Raw genomic sequence first — 17,931 nt, forward strand, 5'->3', positions numbered from 1 at the left:
GCACACACACACTGTGCCATGGGGACTGCTTGGGGGCACACACACACTGTGCCATGGGGACTGCTTGGGGGCACACACACACTGTGCCATGGGGACTATTTGGGAACACACACACACTGTGCCATGGGGACTGCATGGGGGCACACACACTGTGCCATGGGGACTGCTGGGAGCACACACACTGTGCCATGGGGACTGCTGGGGCACACACACACTGTGCCACGGGGACTGCATGGGGGCACACACACTGTGCCATGGGGACTGCTGGGGGCACACACACACTGTGCCATGGGGACTGCTGGGGGCACACACACTGTGCCATGGGGACTATTTGGGAACACACACACTGTGCCATGGGGACTGCTGGGGACACACACACACTGTGCCATGGGGACTGCATGGGGGCACACACACTGTGCCATGGGGACTATTTGGGGACACACACACTGTGCCATGGGGACTGCTGGGGGCACACACACACACACTGTGCCATGGGGACTGCTGGGGGCACACACACACTGTGCCATGGGGACTGCTTGGGGGCACACACACACTGTGCCATGGGGACTGCTTGGGGGCACACACACACTGTGCCATGGGGACTGCTTGGGGGCACACACACACTGTGCCATGGGGACTGCTGGGGGCACACACACACTGTGCCATGGGGACTGCTTGGGGGCACACACACACTGTGCCATGGGGACTATTTGGGAACACACACACTGTGCCATGGGGACTATTTGGGGGCACACACACTGTGCCATGGGGACTGCTTGGGGGCACACACACTGTGCCATGGGGACTGCATGGGGGGGCACACACACACTGTGCCATGGGGACTGCTTGGGGGCACACACACACTGTGCCATGGGGACTGCTTGGGGGCACACACACACACTGTGCCATGGGGACTATTTGGGAACACACACACTGTGCCATGGGGACTATTTGGGGGCACACACACTGTGCCATGGGGACTGCTTGGGGGCACACACACACTGTGCCATGGGGACTATTTGGGGACACACACACTGTGCCATGGGGACTATTTGGGGACACACACACTGTGCCATGGGGACTATTTGGGGACACACACACACTGTGCCATGGGGACTATCTGGGGACACACACACACACACTGTGCTTGGGGGGGGAGGGCACAAGCAGTGTCCCCCCACCCCACAACGGCAGCCCCCGACCAGCTCTCTCAAGGATCCTACCCAAAGGCGCAGTCTCTTTGCAGCAGACACTGAGTGGCCCCGGGGCTGCCCTGAACCACAGGGTCCAGCACCCCCGAGACCCCTCCCCGGGTACCCCCATCTCCCATTGATACCCCCCCCCACACACACACACAGACCCCTGCCTACCTCACATCGCCACCAGACACAGCGAGCCCCCGGGCACCCCAGAGCGCTCCGACACCCCCTGGGAACCACAGAGTGCCCCGAGGAGCCCGACCCCAACTCCCCAGTGACCCCTCCAGGGGCGCAGCCCCCGCCGCCCCGTCCGGCCTCGCTGCCCAGACCCCGCAGTAACCACAGAGCCCCGGAGCGCCCCCAGGCACCCCACACCCGGACCCGGAGCCCTCGCAGCGCTGTGACCCCACGGACGCTCCCTCTGCCTGAGGCCCCCCGGAGCAGCAGCCGGAGCCGCCCCCGCCCCTCGCCGCGCTCCCCAGCCCCCGCCGCCCCCCGGGTCGGGCCCCGCTCCGGTCCCGGCCCCCCCTCACGCACCGAGCCGCGCGCGCCGCCTCACGACCCCTTTAAGGCTGCGGGCCCCGCCCCCTACGCAGGCGCCGCAGCTAGCTCCGATTGGCCCTGCAGGGAGAAGCCCCGCCCACGAACGCCCCGGATGTTGGGCGGGGCTGCGATGCGGCGTTCTGGACCCTTCCGCAGCACGAGCCTCGCCCCCTCCATGCGTCACACCAATCAGCGCTCAGGGCGCGGCAGACGTAATGCGCCCTTTCAGCCAGTCAGCGCCAAGCTTTCTCTGTTCCTCCCGGGGAGGGCGGGGGAGCAGCCTCGCTCCTGAAGGGCGGCAGCCAATGGGCGCTGAGCGCGCGGGGGACGCTGGGAGGCGCGGAGCGGGCTGTGACGCAGCTTCCCCTGCGTGAGGCGGCGGCACCGCGGGAGCGGCGAGGTCCGGCCCGGCCCGGCCCGGGGGGTCCCGCGGGTGAGCCCCGGGGATGGGGGGGGGGGGCGGGCAACGGTCCCGGGGCTGCGGGGGGCTCCGGGCCCGGCCCGGGGGAGGGCGCGGACGGGGGGGGGGGGGGCGTGGCTCGGCCCGCGCTGAGGGGCCCGGCATGGGGAGGCTGCTGCGGGGCCCCGTCGGTGCGTGAGAAACCGGCGCTGGCGCTGTCGGGTCCCCGTTGGAGGTGCGGGGGGAGTTAACGGCGGTGCCGGTGGCTCCGGGCTGACCGGACCCGTCCGCAGGGCGCCTGCCCCCCAGGCCCGCCGTCGGGAGCGGGGTTTGACTGGAGTTAACTCGGGTCCCTTCGGTGTGGCTGGGGCTTTGTACGGTGTGAAGTGCCCTCAGACCCGCGGGAGCGGGGGGAGCTCCTCTCCGACCGGGGGTGGTGCTCAGCGGGGGGCCGGGATGTGGAGGAGCCCATCTCCTGCTCACCCTGCTGTAACTGGGGCTCGGTTCCTGCCTGCCGCCGGTGTTCCTGCGGCCGGGAGCTCCGGGTGTGCTCCCGTGCCGCGGCTCACGGCACACGTTTGGTTTAACACAAGGTTTGACGCGTGCAGGCGGGAGCCCGGTGTCTGCGTGCACCGTCCCCCGGGGGAAGGGTGCTCTCCTGGGCCCCCGGCACCAGTGACCACGTAAAGCCCAAGCTCCAGAGGTGGCGAATCCTGCAGGAGGAGGAGACCTTAATAACTCGTTTGCCTTACCCAAAACTGCGCTTCAGGTTTCTTCTGAAACAGTTTGGCATTTAACAGTCTGCCTGTGAAGGAGCAGCGGCCTCAGTAAGGGGAGCAGTGGAAGGAGAGGGGCTGTATGAGCTGCAAGTAAGGCTGAGAATAACGAGGCTGAACAACTGAAAGCTGTGGGGACACTTCAGGTGCCCTTCAGTGGGAGCTCCTTAGGGACAGAGTGGCCATGAATAGTCTGTACAGGTAGAGAAGAGAGCAGCTGAGGTGGGTGTGTGGAGTTTGAGGAGTCCCGGGGTAAAATTGATCTTCTAAGTGTTAAAATGATCAAATAGGGCATTTTTAAGGCATAAGCCACAGAATGACGCGATGTTCTTCAGGCTCGGGGTGCTCTGATAGTCTGTCAGATCAGCTTTTTCCTTCTAATACCAGAAGTGTGTTGTTTAAAGTCTCCTAAAGTGTCCAGGGAAGTCCATAAGAACTTGGATGTGTGAGTAGGAAGACTTCTTACGGCTGCAGAGCAGTGTCCTGCTGTTGTGAGTAGCTGACGATAACACCAAACATCATCCAAGTTACTCTTAATGTGTCAGATCCTGATTTGCTCCTTGCTGCTGTGGTCCCCAGCGCACTGGGATGGCTGCAGAGGTACAGGTGGTAGAGCTCCAGCTGCTCAGGATCCAGGATTGGCTGTTCCCAAGGGTGTTACAGGTTTTGGGGAAAAAATACCTATGGTTTCATGCATGATGGATTTAGTGCCTTCACTCTGGAGTGGCTGTGCAGAGTATGTGTGTGTTTCCTTTGGGTTAGGAGGGTATAGGAGGAGTTGGAATTAGGGAGCTATGGAAGAACTGTGAAACTGGACAGAAGAAGTGTGTGTGTCTGGAGATTAACCTGGGTTGTTGATGACCACACGGAGAATACTTGATAGGTACTGCCGCTGGGAGAAGAGAAGGCTCTGAGGAGGCCTCAGAGCAGCTTCCAGTGCCTAAAGGGGCTGCAGGAAGGCAGACGAGGGGCTTGGGACAAGGGCCTGGAGGGCCAGGCCAAGGGGAATGGCTTTAACCTGTCCGAGGGGAGACTGAGCTGAGCTCTTAGGCAGAAGCTCTTCCCTGGGAGGGTGCTGAGGCGCTGGCACAGGGTGCCCAGAGAAGCTGTGGCTGCCCCATCCCTGGCAGTGCTCAAGGCCAGGCTGGACACAGGGGCTTGGAGCAAGCTGCTCCAGTGGAAGGGGTCCCTGCCTGTGGCAGGGGTTGGAGCTGGAGGAGCTTTAAGGTCCCTTCAACTCAAACCATTCCATGAGTTTAACGCTGGTTTGGATGATGGAGCCTCCTGGAAAACCTAAATGCAATTTAAAAGTGCCAAAGTGCTCCAGGTCAGCGTGACTTCACATGGAACAGTGTTAACCTAACATGACCATAAGCAGTGCTTTGTAAATGTTCCTGGTAGGGGCCAGCTCTCAGTTTTCTAAACTTCTTAGTCCTGTGTTGCTGTGGATTAATGCTGCTGCCAACACCGAATTGTTCTCTGGATAACAGCAGCATTTTCCACGTTGAAGCCAGCAGGTGCCAGCCTCAGTGCAGGAAAAGGCAGCTCCGTTGGGAGCAGGCTAAGGATGTGTTGTGGGGTTGTTGGAGAGCCGTAACATTGTGTTAGTGCTTGGAGAAGGGACTGGGGTGAGGCAGCAGAGCTGAATGTGTATGGAAATGAACCAGTGGGTTGTGAACTGGGGTGAAACTCCCCTGAGCAAGGACTTGGAAGCAATGAGCTTTAGAAAGTACAGCCCCATGAGTGTTAATGAGAAGCAGATGGAAGGGGTATTCCTGCAATTCCTGTGCTGTGTGTGGTTCTGCTTTGTCTTATTTGAAGGAGTTGGCAAAAGGGGTTTAATGGAAATGTCATGGAAAACCCTGAGAGTGCTGCAGGAGCTGCAGTGTGAATCCTGTGTGTGCCTGTAGCGAGGTGTCCCATTGGTGCTCTTTCAGGAGTTGAGATAGAATTATAGAATGGTTTGTGTGGAAGGAACCTTGAGATCATCCAGTTACAACCCCCGTGGTTGAGCAGGACTGAGCTTGTGTTGAGGTGGGTCAGATGCTGTAGACACAGATGTGAAGAGTGCTGTTAGTGTGGGATGTTCTGGAAGGTTTTGTTGGAAACACATGGATCAGGGGAGTAGTTCTGTTTAGGATTTTATCAGTCATAGAGCCATGGCTCATGGCATGGGCTGGGATGAAGGGAGCTTAGAGCTCATCCAGCCCCAACCCCTGCCACGGGCAGGGACCCCTTCCATAGAGCAGCTTGCTCCAAGCCCCTGTGTCCAGCCTGGCCTTGAGCACTGCCAGGGATGGGGCAGCCACAGCTTCTCTGGGCACCCTGTGCCAGCGCCTCAGCACCCTCCCAGGGAAGAGCTTCTGCCTAAGAGCTCAGCTCAGTCTCCCCTCGGACAGGTTCAAGCCATTCCCCTTGGCCTGGCCCTACAGGCTCCATGTGGAAGTTGTACAGAAAAACCTCCCTGTAATTAAGGGTGGGAGGCAGCTTCTTTGGGACGTCACCAGAGCATTAGTTCCTTGTCCCTTCTGGTGCTGAGACAGTGCTTTACATTGCTCAGTGCGACATAAACCTGCTGTCGCGTGTTTTGTGGCTTCAGGACTCATTATGTTGCTTACATCCACCCTGAGGAAGCTGACAAATGAATTTTGAAGATACGTTTTAACTAAAAGCTGACTTCTTCTTTGCAGGTTGAAGGGAAGAACCTGATACATCCCAAAAATGTTTAACAAATCCTTTGGGACTCCGTTTGGAGGCAGCACCGGTTTCGGGACAACTTCAACATTTGGACAAAGTAAGTAATAAACTGACTTTTCAGCACTGCAGGTGGTTGTTCCTGGAGGATCAGGTGGTGGTTCTTTGTGATGGAATCAGGGCTGAGTCAGGGGCAGGCTTCTGCACTGACCAAGCTCCTAATTTGGGTGCTGAGGCACCAGAATGGGTTACCCAGGGGAGTTGTGAATGCTCCATCCCTGGCAGTGTTCAAGGCCAGGTTGGACAGAGCCTTGGGTGCCGTGGTTTAGTGTGAGGTGTCCCTGCCCATGGCAGGGGGGTTGGAACTGGATGATCTTAAGGTCCTTTCCAACCCTAACTATTCTATGGTTCTGTGATACCAGGATTCCACAGTTGTGGGAACTGCCTTTTTGAAGAGGAGGATTAGCTCAAATGCTCAGATGAAGGCCACCTTGCTGGGGTGGGGGTTCTTTCAGTTAATACTGGATCGGTTGGGAAGTCTTGGAAAGAATATTCTGTACTCTGAGGGGTGTCTTGTGGAGGTTCACATTGTAGGTACCACAACAAGTGAGGTCATAGCCCCTAAATCAGACCAGGAACTGTTTATACGCTCTCTCTGTAGGAAGGATGCACACCAGTGCTGCTTATATTGCCAGGGGTCACTAGAAGTGGTAAAGCCCCTGCAGAGCAGTCTCTTTGCATTGTGCAGAGGTGACTGACTCAATATATCCCAGCCTTTTGCTTCAGGAGCTCCATACAAGTATTAATGATTCCACTTCCCATACCCCAGGCACCGATGTGTAGACAGGTGTGCACAAGCTTCTTTTGGGACATTAAAAAGGCAGTGACAACATTTAGTTCCTTGTGCCCATGTTCAGAATGGAGCTTATCTAAACTCCAGTGGTAATTTCAGATGCTGGCTTTGGGACAAGCGGAGGAGCGTTTGGAACATCCGCCTTTGGCTCAAACAACAACACTGGAGGCCTCTTCGGGAGTACACAGACAAAACCAGGTACTGCTGTGGTGTGGTCGTAGGGGAAACCAGTCCTGAGAGAAGGATGTTATTAAAAATACATGGGGAAGGAAAGGAAGAGACAGAAACCGAAGCAGCCATCAGCAAGTGCAACAACACAACCCACCCAACCAAAAAACTCTTCCCGAAACAGCAACAAAACCCTCAACACCCTCAGGCAGTCGATGAGTGCAAATGATTACTGGTCTGTCAGTGTCCTCAAGAGGAAGCTGTGATCCTTTGTTAGGTCAAAACTGTTTCATTTAAAATGCTCTTAAAGAGCATAGGGAAGCCCATAAGGACTGGGATGTGTGAGTGGGGCAACTCTGACACCCCAAAATAGTGACCTGCTGTTCTGAATAGTTGAACCCCAAAACCCGCAAGCAATTGATGAGGGCAAATGATTAATGCTCTGCTTCTGTCTGCAGGAGGATTATTTGGTTCCACAACATTTAATCAGCCAGCCACCTCCTCCACAAGCACTGGCTTTGGCTTTGGAACCTCAACCGGGACATCAAACAGCCTGTTCGGAACAACCAGCACTGGTGGAGGCCTCTTCTCATCCCAGAGCAATGCCTTTGCACAGAATAAGCCAGCTGGGTTTGGAAGTGAGTAAAAGTGCTGCATGTCCCCTGACCATTGCTTGTTGCCTTTGAAGAGCCCTGAACGTTCTTGCTGCACGTGTGCAGCTGCTGCAAGCGTTAAGTGTGGGGTTGGTGTTATTCCTTCTCCTGAAGGATATAGTGATGCTGTTGTGGTCCACAGTAGCCAAGAGTGAGGATTATGGCTACAAAATCCGTAGCTGTGATTCTAGCCATAACTTTTCATAGAATCCCAGACTTGGTTGGGTTGGACGGGACCTTAAAGCTCTTCCAGTTCCATCCTGCTGCCACGGGCAGGGACGCCTTCCACCAGAGCAGCTTGCTCTAAGCCCCTTCCAAGCCATTCCCCCTTGGGCTGGCCCTACAGGCCCTTGTCCCAAGCCCCTCTCCAGCTTTCCTGCAGCCCCTTCAGGCACTGGAGCTGCTCTCGGGTCTCCCCTTCAGGAGCCTTCTCTTCTCCAGACTGCCCCAGCCCAGCTCTCTCAGCGTGGCTCCAGAGCAGAGCTGCTCCAGCCCTTGCAGCATCTCCATGACCTCCTCTGGCCTCACTCCAGCAGCTCCGTGTACTTCCTGTGCTGGGGTTTCCATTTCAAACTCTTCTGTAATTTATAAAGTATTTGGGTTGAAGCTTTAGAATTCAGGTTTCTTTAGTACTGACTTCTTTCTTTTCATGTTTCTTCCAGACTTTGGAACCAGCACCAGCAGCGGGGGGCTCTTTGGAACCACTAACACCACTTCCAATCCCTTTGGCAGTACCTCTGGCTCTCTTTTTGGCCCAACTAGTTTCACTGCTGCTCCAACTGGCACGACTATTAAGTTTAATGTAAGTTCTGTTTTTCCTTCCTACTCAAACCTGCTTGCTGTAGGAGGAAGTTCTGCAGTTATTTGTGTGAAGTGCTGTCTTGGTCCACTAGAGCAGGTTGCTCCAAGCCACGTCCAGCCTGGCCTTGAGCAGTGCCAGGGATGGGGCAGAATTCCAGGTGATCAGTGCTAAATGCTGACAGCAATGAGATGTTTTGGAACGGGACAAAATAAATGTGAGCCCTAAGTCTTAGAAATGTGAAGTGGAATGTGGGGCTCATCCCTGGTGTTCTCTGGATGAATTCCCCTTAAGAAAGGGTTGAATAACATCACAGAGGTTCTGTGGCACTTGAAAATGGAGGGTGGCTCAGAAGAGAACCCACCATGGAAATGGGGAACTGATTCCTGGTGGCAGGAGGTGTTCTGTTACCCCAGTACTGGTTCACACAAATCTCAGCCCTCTTCACTTCTGCACTGAGCTGATTTAACGCACAGACTTCGCTGGTTTGGGGCAGAGGCAAAACTCTGACAACTTGTGCAGGCTGAGTGCTGCTGATGTGCATTTCCATGGTGCAGTCAAGGAGAATGGGGGATAATGACATCCAGGCAGAGCTGGAGGATTTGGTTCAAAGATTGTATAAATTGCTCCGAAAGTGAAACTGAATGGAGCGGCCCTGCCTTGTTCTAGGTGTTCACAGGGGAAATTCCACCCTCGGTTGCTGCTGAACCACGTCACAGGGTGAGGCCCCAGCTATACAGAGAGCACTGATCCACTGCTCAGGTCCTGTGCTCAACTTAGGTGTTCACAGCAACCACTAAAAGAGCTCTAGGGGTTCAAACAAAGCTCTGTCCGGGTTTAAACCTCACATCTTGACCTCTTCTTTTGCAGCCACCAACTGGTACAGATACTATGGTAAAATCTGGTGTCAGCACCAACATCAACACCAAGCACCAATGCATCACGGCCATGAAAGAATATGAAAGCAAATCTCTGGAGGTCAGTCATCAGTGCTCAGACACTCATCTTGCTTGTCTGATAGTGTTGGGTTAGTAGAGGTTTTTGTGGCTGTAGTGAGTATCTGCTGTGCTGTGTATTAGCAGTGTGACCTTCAATATCTGCAGCACCCACAGAAGAGGGGTGTCATCAAGTAAAACACTTCACGCTTCATGTATCATCAAATTAATTGCATTTGGATTTAAATGCTTAACACTGCAGTTCTTGAGGAGCTACAATTCCATCTCCCCATGTACCCAGATATAGTCCTGCAGTGCTGAGATAATGGCAGAATCTCAGGCAAAGCAAAGTTGTTTAATACAAGGTAATGTTTCCAAGGGTTTAACCTGAAGCATTTCCATTCAAGTTGACTTACCTGGGACTTCAAAGCAAGTTTTCTCCTGAAAAGATCTGAAAGAGCTCTGAGATGTAAACTGGAAGCCCAAACATGAATCTGAGTTTAGGTCATAGGATGATGGAATAGTTGGGTTGAAGGGACCTTAAAGCTCATCCATTTCCCACCCCCCTGCCACAGGCAGGGACACCTTCCACCAGAGCAGCTTGCTCCAAGCCCCATGCAGCCTGGCTTGCACTGAAGTGAAGGTCCTGTTTATGGTCCCTCTTTTAAGGATGTGGGCACGCAGCTTTTCTCAGTACCCTCATCTCAGTGTAGGTTCGAACGCTGTGCGAGCTGCTGCTCACGCTTGTCCAGCCTTACCCTGTGTAAAGAGAACTGGCTTTTCCTTTGCTAGGAACTGCGTTTGGAAGACTACCAGGCAAACAGGAAAGGACCCTCCAACCCTGTAGGAGCTGGAGCAGCTGCAGGCTTGTTTGGGTCTTCTACAGCTACGTCAAGTACAGCTACAGGGCTTTTTGGCTCTTCTACTACTAGTACTGGCTTTTCATATGGACAGAATAAAACTCCTTTTGGAACCAGTAAGTACTGCCTGGCCCCTGTCCTTACTGTGACTGGATAAGCTATTTAAGGACCTGTTCTAACAAAAGATGAGGAAACTCTGGTGTGAGCTCAGAATATTCCTGGTTGTATTATCAGCATTCGCTAATCCGGTCCCTTGCTGTAGGAATCTCTATTTACTCTTCAGGGACTGTAACTTCCTCCACATCCCCTGGGTTCTGCTGGAAAGCAGCTTACTAGAGCATCTGCTTCCCAGGGAAGTCAGCTGCCTCGTGGGCGAGGAGAGCAGTTTGAAACAAACCCACCAGGATGTTGGTGATGGTGGGCGGGGTGGGGGCATTGGTTAGTGCTGAAGTCAGGGTTCTACTTCTGCTAAGGAGCACAGATACATTGCCTGGAAACAGGCTGGTTGATTTATAGCAGCCAGACTAGACTCTGCCAGGGGCTTTTCTCCACCACAGAGCAGGGTGTGACCTATTTTATCATAGACTCATTGTGGTGGTTGAACCCCAGCCAGTAACTCAGCACCACGCAGCCACTCACTCATTCCCACTTCACCCTCGGCTCCCAGCAGGATGGGGAGGAGAATGGAAAGAATGTAAACCCCATGCGTTGAGATAAGAACAGTCCAGTAACTAGGGTATAATACAAAACTACTACTAATAATAATAAGGGAAACAACAAGGGGAGAGAACATGAAACTGTAAAGGGAAAGGGAAAAAACCCCAGCAAACACAAGTGATGCCCGATACAATTGCTCACCACCCGCTGACCGATACCCAGCCTGACCCGAGCAGCAATCCAGGCCTTTGGGTGACTGCCCCCAGTTTCCATACTGGGCACAGTGCTGTTGGTATGTAATACCCCTTTGGCCAGTTTGAATCAGGTGTGCTGTCTCTGCTTCCACCTGGCTTCTTGTGCCCCCCTTCACTCGCAGAGCATGAGATTAAGAAGTCCTTGACTGGAGTAAGCATTACTTAGTGACAGCTAAAAGCAACGGTGTTATCAGCACTGTTCTCATGCTGAAGTCAAAACCACAGCACTGCACCAGCTACTGAGATTAAAAGAAGTAACTGTTACAGCTGAAGCCAGGACACTCACAGAATGGTTTGGGTTGGGAGACCTTAAAGCTCATGCACTTCCACCCCCTGCCATGGGCATGGACACCTTCCGCTAGAGCGGCTTGCTCCAAGCCCCTGTGTCCAGCCTGGCCTTGAGCACTGCCAGGGATGGGGCAGCCACAGCTTCTCGGGGCAGCCTGTGCCAGCGCCTCAGCACCCTCCCAGGGAAGAGCTTCTGCCTAAGAGCTCAGCTCAGTCTCCCCTCGGGCAGGTTAAAGCCATTCCCCTTGGCCTGGCCCTGCATCCCTTGTCCCAAGCCCCTCTCCAGCTTTCCTGCAGCCCCTTTAGGCACTGGAGCTGCTCTCAGGTCTCCCCTTCAGGAGCCTTCTCTTCTCCAGGCTGCCCCAGCCCAGCTCTCTCAGCCTGGCTCCAGAGCAGAGCTGCTCCAGCCCTTGCAGCACCTTGGAGTGTGGAAGCCTTGCAGGTTTGGATAAATACTTGAGGGTGTTTTAACCAATGTCTTTCTCTGTTGCAGGTACAACTGGCTTTGGAACAGGAACCACCGGGGGGCTTTTTGGTCAGCAGCCTCAAACTACAAGTCTGTTCAACAAACCTTTTGGCCAGCCCACAACGACGCAGAACACTGGCTTTTCTTTTGGGAACACCAACACCCTGGGACAGCCCAACACGAGCACAATGGTAAGAGAAACTGTTTGAACCCTAAAGGTGGAAGTTTGGCTGTAGCTACTCCAGTAGACACAGGACACAGGGATTTAGATCTTCCTCAGACTGTGGTACAGCTTCATCAAATGAGGATGCAAAGCTCTGAGTGCCACCATCTGAGCAAGCAGCTTCTTGCCAAGGGAAACTTCACCCATGATAATGGGCAGCAGAACAGCTGTTACCAAACAGCTTCACCCATTCCTTTCTTTAAGCTGTCTGCTCTATCAGTTCAGGTGTCTCTTATGTTCACAGAGGCAAAATAATTCCATTCTTAACATCCTGTGGGATTCATTACCAATTCTGTGCTTCCTGGTGGCTAATGAAGGCATTCATGGGCTTCTTCTGGTAGAAGGATGCTGTACAGCTGTAACCTGTGGCATAGCTGAGGCTCTGCCTCCAGCTATGCTATACACTTCCTGAATATCTTATGACTTCTCCCAGAAAATATTTCTTTTTCCTGTCAAAGCGATGAGGAAATTCCAGTATCCTCTCCCTCAGTGATGAGTGAGATGTTTCTTTTCCACTTTCTCTTGCTCAAAGTGATGAGGAAATTCCAGCAGCCTTTGAAGCGTGGAGCATAAATTCTTTGCTCTTTTATTTGACGCTTTTAATTTCGTTTTTGTACTGTATCTCTTGGAGAATGACAAAAGCTTCTGAAATGCCTTTCACCCATCGTCCCCCAGCGCAAGGGCTGATGTTGCAGCGTCATTCTAGTCACTGACTGTGTTTTAGTTCCAATATCACCAGTGCAGACCTGGAGGAGCACTGTACCATGAGCTTAACCTAATTCCTGTCCATAGGGTCTCTTTGGGGTGACCCAGCCCTCACAGCCTGGAGGCCTTTTTGGAACAGCTGCCAATACAAATGCTGGGACTGGGTTTGGAACTGGAACTGGGCTCTTTGGACAACCCAACACAGGATTTGGTGTTGGCGGTTCGGTATGTCTGTGCTTTGTTACACAAAAGCAGAACTAGAGGAAATGAAATGGGAATAAATGGCTTAGGAGTCCTCTTCCTGGGTGCTGACGTGCATGAAAATATCCGTTATCTTAGATGTCCTAACTTAGGTGTCTGAACTTAAGAGTTAAGGTGCCCAAGATTCAGGACTAGTGGGGTTTTTGTGAACTGAAGAGCATAAGCATGTGCATAGGACTGGTGTGGTAGAAATAAGGCCAGGTTGGACATGGGCTTGGAGCAACCTCCTCTAGTGGAAGGTTCACCTGCCCATGGCAGGGGTTGGAACTGGAGGAGCTTTAAGGTCTGTTCCAACGCAAAACATTCCTTGATTCCATAAGTAATGTCTTGAGTGATAAAACACAGGAGAGACCTAGGGATGCCTGAAAATGCAGATGCTTAAGTTGTGATGATGATGACTTAACAAAACTTGATTACTGATATTGGGTCATCCTGGGTGTAATGGCTTGCAGTTAGGTTGGAAAAACCCTTAAGAACAAGTCCAGCTGTAATACTTGCTTCCAGAAGGTGCTTGCTGCACACTGTGTGCAGATAACACCACTGCTGGGAGCCTGGGTTGTGTGGCTTCACGTGTGCTTGCCTTCAATTCTGCTTTCTTGCTTAACGGTGTAACAAATGAATGAGTCCATGAGGTTTCCACATTGATGTTTCTCCCTTCTAGACCCTGTTTGGGAACAAGCCTGCTGGATTTGGAACCACCACGACCAGCGCTCCCTCGTTTGGTACAACCACCGGTGGCGGGCTCTTTGGTAACAAACCAACCCTGACTTTAGGAACCAATTCAAACACTTCCACTTTTGGTACATATTTAACAAGTGGGGTTTCAGTCACTTAGCACTGTACTGCATATACCACACACACTTGGCTGCTGAGTATTGCATGCTAAATGTTCTGGGTGTTAAGATTCTCAGGTAAGCCGTGCTCCTGATGCATGTTGCTGCAGGGGAGCATCTTGGATACTTTTTTATACCTTTCCTGTTAGAGAGGATGCTGGTTTGCCCCAGTAAGGCAATTCCAGGCACAAACCCAGGCTGGAGGAGATGGGATGGAGCCTGAGGAGAAGGGCTTGGAGTGCTAGGTGAGGAGAAGCTCCCCATGACCCAGCTTCAGGGTGCGCTTGAGCCCAGAATCCCCCCTGTGTGCTGGGCTGCATGCCCAGAGTATGAGCAGCAGCTCAGGGAGGGGATCCTGCCCCTCTGCTGTGCTATGGGGAGACCTTAGAGCAGCTCTGCTTCCTATAGCAGAGGCTACAGAAAACCTGGAGAGGGGCTTGGGACAAGGGCCTGTAGGGACAGGCCAGGGGGAATGGCTTTAACCTGCCTGAGGGGAGACTGAGCTGAGCTCTTGGGCAGAAGCTCTTCCCTGGGAGGGTGCTGAGGCGCTGGCACAGGGTGCCCAGAGAAGCTGTGGCTGCCCCATCCCTGGCAGTGCTCAAGGCCAGGTTGGACACAGGGGCTTGGAGCAAGCTGCTCCAGTGGAAGGGGTCCCTGCCCATGGCAGGGGGTTGGGGCTGGTTGATCTCTTAAGGTCCTTTCCAACCCATACCATTCAGTCATTCCTCTTGATGGTACTCCCTCAGGGATAGATAGTTTCAAGTACTGCTGTTCTGATAAGAGCAAAAGAGAAACTGAAGCCTCTACTTAGACTGAAATCAGAGTATTCAGAGAACAGAGGTGTGTGCAGAGGCTGCAAACGCTCTGGTGCCAGGAGTGATGAAGGAAGTCGGGTATAACCAGTGATGCTGCAGCTTGGTAGCAAGTGGAGGGAGATTGTGCACTGGAGCACAGGTAAAATGAAGCAGTCAGTTCTGGTTTAACTGGAAGCTGTTGTTGGTTTTCATGGTGTGAAAGATGAAAGTCTTAAAGAACTGGGGTTTGTATGTTCCTGTTGGCTTCCTGACACCAACATCAGGGACCTGCTGAACAAGTGTGTGACTGAACCTGAGAAATGTGCAGGGATGGTTCAAGTCTATGACCATCTTCCTGTACAGAGCTTCTGTGTCATCTGCTTTGTCTTTTTTCTGCTGTATCTGAGAGCAACAAAACTGTTCCTGAAAGTGAGCAGGAGGGCGTTTAGATATGTCCTTTGTTCTGTTTGGGGTTATTTTATTAACTGTTCAGGTAATGAAGTGTGTAGTGAGTAAGCCTCATTTCCCAGCTGGCCAGAATAGAGATGGGGAAGAAATTGTTGGGTTCCTGGGGCAGTCCCTTTTAAGCACAGCTTCATTGTGGTGACCCACCCTGGGCAAACTCACCCCATCATGGTATTTGTGAGAGTTGCTTCCGAGTTCCTTGTCCCTCCTGAGATCCTCATGGCCTGTGTGTTGACACTGTGTGGTGAACACTACTGGGTGTAGTGTGGGGTTTTAATTCGCCTGTATTACTTGCAGTGGTGCAGTTATAGGAAGAGCAGAGTTTGAGTCTAAGCTGTTCCTGATGTTGGTTCATGACTGCAGTTCTCTAGTCCAGTTCTGTCTGCACACAAAGTAACCATGGGGTGGTTCCACAATCTTCACTGTAAGAACTAACCTGTCTGATGTCAGGTTTGGATTGTACTTGGATACTGTTAGAGGTGTATCTTTGAGCTGTGTGCTTCCAAGAGTCCGAGTTGTTACCTTCTTTGTTGGTAAGAATCAGGGAAGTGTGTGTCGTGTAAACAGTATAAAATGGGATTTGTTATTTCCCAGCAGCAGCAGAAACTTAAACCACTTCATTCCATTGCCAGAAACAGCATCACCGTGTCCGTTCTGGCTGTCAGTAAAACTGGGAAGGTTGTAACACATTGGAGAGCTTGAGAAGATGAAACACCTTCTCCTCAGATCTTTTCAGTGTTATTTCAGTAGTATTGTCATTATTATTTCATAAGTATGTGTTATGAAACTTTTACCATTGAAGTCCCTTCTTGCTGCTTGTCAGTTGAACTCCCACTGTTGGAAACAGTGTGAAATCAGACCTTAACTATTGCGGGGCTGTCTCTGAGCTGGGAATACCTATGTATTTTACATGCATCTTTTAATTCCACCGCTACTATAGTAGATTAATGAGCTTCTGGTTCTGTTCCTGAAGGGTTTGGTGCCAACACTGCTGGAAACAGTTTGTTTGGAAATAAACCTGCAACTGGGACCCTGGGAACTGGCCTTGGGACCGGATTTGGAACAGGTAGGATTGACCAGTGTATTCCATGTCAGCCTAAGCATAGTCCTCAAGCATCAGTGATAGTACAGCCTTGTTGCTGACTCTAATGTAGGTGTTTAAGCTTGAAACCATCAATCTCTGTCTCGGATCAGAACCCAGTAGAGCTTCTAACATGGTGCCAGGTAACCTTTTAGAAACTCCAGCCAGCAGGAGCTGCAGTTCAGTAAATAACTGATTCTTTGCTGTGGGATAAACTGGCTTGTGAGTTTGTCCCAGTGTTGTAGTAAATGACAGTATCTCTTGTGCTGCAGCTCTTGGGGCAGGACAGACGTCTCTGTTTGGGAACACCCAGCCCAAACTTGGTGGAACACTGGGAACAGGAGCGTTTGGAGCACCAGGATTCAATACATCAACAGCTACTCTGGGCTTTGGAGCCCCTCAGCCTGCTGTGGGTAAGTGTGGGTTAACCTCAGTGTAACTGCTGCTTCTCCCTTGTTTTGAATGTGCCTAAACATAGGAGCACATCCCACTCAAATCCTTTGGAGGGAAGAGAGATGTTTGAGCATCTGTTTGAGCACTTCTGTTCTCAGTAGCAGGGGAGACCATCTTAATGGCATTTTTGGTGCTAATTATATGTACTTTTTCAAGCTGTGTAATTGCAGCTATTTTAGAGCTTCATCTTCATGATTACCAGTGTATTTTCCATCACTGAATTTGGGGCAGCAACACTAGGTGCTTACAGAAACTGAAAAGGGAGATGTAGCGTTGGCATTCTCAGTAATTCCAGTTAGGAAAGCCAAAGAGGTTTAATTTGTGGGTATTGGGGAAATAAATGGTCTTCAGATCCAGGCTCTTGGGATACCATGTTGTAAGTTCCAGTGTGTAGCAGGAAGCCAGGCAAGGTGGCAGAAGGCCTCTGGAGGAATGAGGAGCTCTGGAAAAGCTAAACACTGACAGGAAGCGTATGGGAGGTGGAAGCAGGGAAGGGTGATCTGGGAAGAAGACAGATGTTGTCTGAGCATGCAGGGGTGGGTTTAGGAAGGGTGAAGCCCATCTGGAGCCAAATTTGGGCAGGGATGTCAAAGGCAACAAGAAGCTTTTGTAAGTATACAGGTGACAGAAGGAAGAGCAGAGGTGGCTGATTCACGATTCACCTGAGGGTTGTGCTGCCATCCAGGTGGGCCTCAATGGGCTGGAGAAACAGGCCAGCAAGTGGTTCAACAAGGGGAGATGCAAAAGCCCAGAGGAGGCCATGGAGCTGCTGCGAGGGCTGGAGCAGGGGCCTGAGCTAAAGGTGGCCTTCAGAGGTGCCTCCAGTCTCACTGTTCTGTGACCCTCACAGTAACTTCCTATACCAGTCATGACAGGGGAGGTGTGGCTGAGAGGAGCTCTCTCCTCATGGTGAAATGCTCTCTCATGAGTGGTAGCAGTCAGGTTTTCCATACTTCTCTCTTGTTCCCATCATACTTCTGTAATTCTAATGCTTGGACCTCCCTTGGAGTAACTCTAGAGATGACCCAAGCCTTCACCTCTGTAGGCAGCACCTGTGATAGGATAGCATAAACATATCAGTTAAACCAGCTTTTTGGTCTGATAAGAACCAGTTGTCTCAGTCTTCCCCCTTGCAGACTTTGGCAGTGAGCTGCTGCATCTGGAGTGGGTTTGTCCTTTGGGAATGCACAGATTCAGTCCTGCTTTCTTGCATTCACTCTTCATGGGGTGAACAATTACAGCAATTTAATGGGAATTAAAATGAGATGCTAGAAGGTGGAGAGACAAAACCAGGAGGTTGTGGTTGCAGAGGGGACTCCAGGCCCATACGTTTGTTTGCTGCAGCAGGAATGTCACATTCTGCATGGAATATTCCCTCCTGCCCTTGGGAAAGTGCTCCAGGTGTCAATAGTTAAAGGCTTTGGTGGGCCAGGCTCCTGCTGCTGGTGTGCAGCTCTCTGTGCCCTCAGCTTTTCACTATTAAAACCTTCCTGAATGTGGCTGCCGATACTAATGGGGAATAGAATCTGGTTTCTGCTCCAGGCTGCTGCAGCAGCAGTGAGTGGGGAGCA

At 52.2% G+C, this 17,931-nt stretch overlaps 2 protein-coding genes across 3 annotated transcripts in view; one reads left to right on the forward strand and one right to left on the reverse strand.

Annotated features, from left to right (window-relative positions):
• The window catches only part of NUP98 (nucleoporin 98 and 96 precursor), a 304,506-nt gene that overhangs the window by 264,617 nt on the left and 21,958 nt on the right, over nt 1-17,931 (forward strand). The window contains exons 2-12 of one of the 2 annotated variants that reach the window (XM_061480073.1): nt 5,609-5,712; nt 6,565-6,663; nt 7,092-7,271; nt 7,949-8,088; nt 8,956-9,063; nt 9,813-9,996; nt 11,573-11,736; nt 12,561-12,698; nt 13,396-13,483; nt 15,800-15,892; nt 16,180-16,320. In XM_061480073.1, the coding sequence (XP_061336057.1) occupies nt 5,640-5,712; nt 6,565-6,663; nt 7,092-7,271; nt 7,949-8,088; nt 8,956-9,063; nt 9,813-9,996; nt 11,573-11,736; nt 12,561-12,698; nt 13,396-13,483; nt 15,800-15,892; nt 16,180-16,320 (1,408 nt within the window). In that variant the 5' untranslated portion in view covers nt 5,609-5,639. Of the gene's footprint in view, nt 1-5,608; nt 5,713-6,564; nt 6,664-7,091; nt 7,272-7,948; nt 8,089-8,955; nt 9,064-9,812; nt 9,997-11,572; nt 11,737-12,560; nt 12,699-13,395; nt 13,484-15,799; nt 15,893-16,179; nt 16,321-17,931 lie in introns of those variants that run through there. The other variant, XM_061480074.1, reaches the window with a different exon arrangement.
• LOC133283384 (E3 ubiquitin ligase RNF121-like) overlaps nt 1-17,931 on the reverse strand; it is a 90,269-nt gene that overhangs the window by 20,604 nt on the left and 51,734 nt on the right. The gene's annotated exons all lie outside the window — the stretch shown is intronic.

The sequence above is a fragment of the Pezoporus flaviventris genome, unplaced genomic scaffold (genome assembly GCF_033815535.1).
Source record: "Pezoporus flaviventris isolate CSIRO_AGI_PZ_B2104156 unplaced genomic scaffold, CSIRO_AGI_Pfla_v1 ptg000168l, whole genome shotgun sequence".
NCBI classification, from domain to species: Eukaryota; Metazoa; Chordata; class Aves; order Psittaciformes; family Psittacidae; genus Pezoporus; species Pezoporus flaviventris.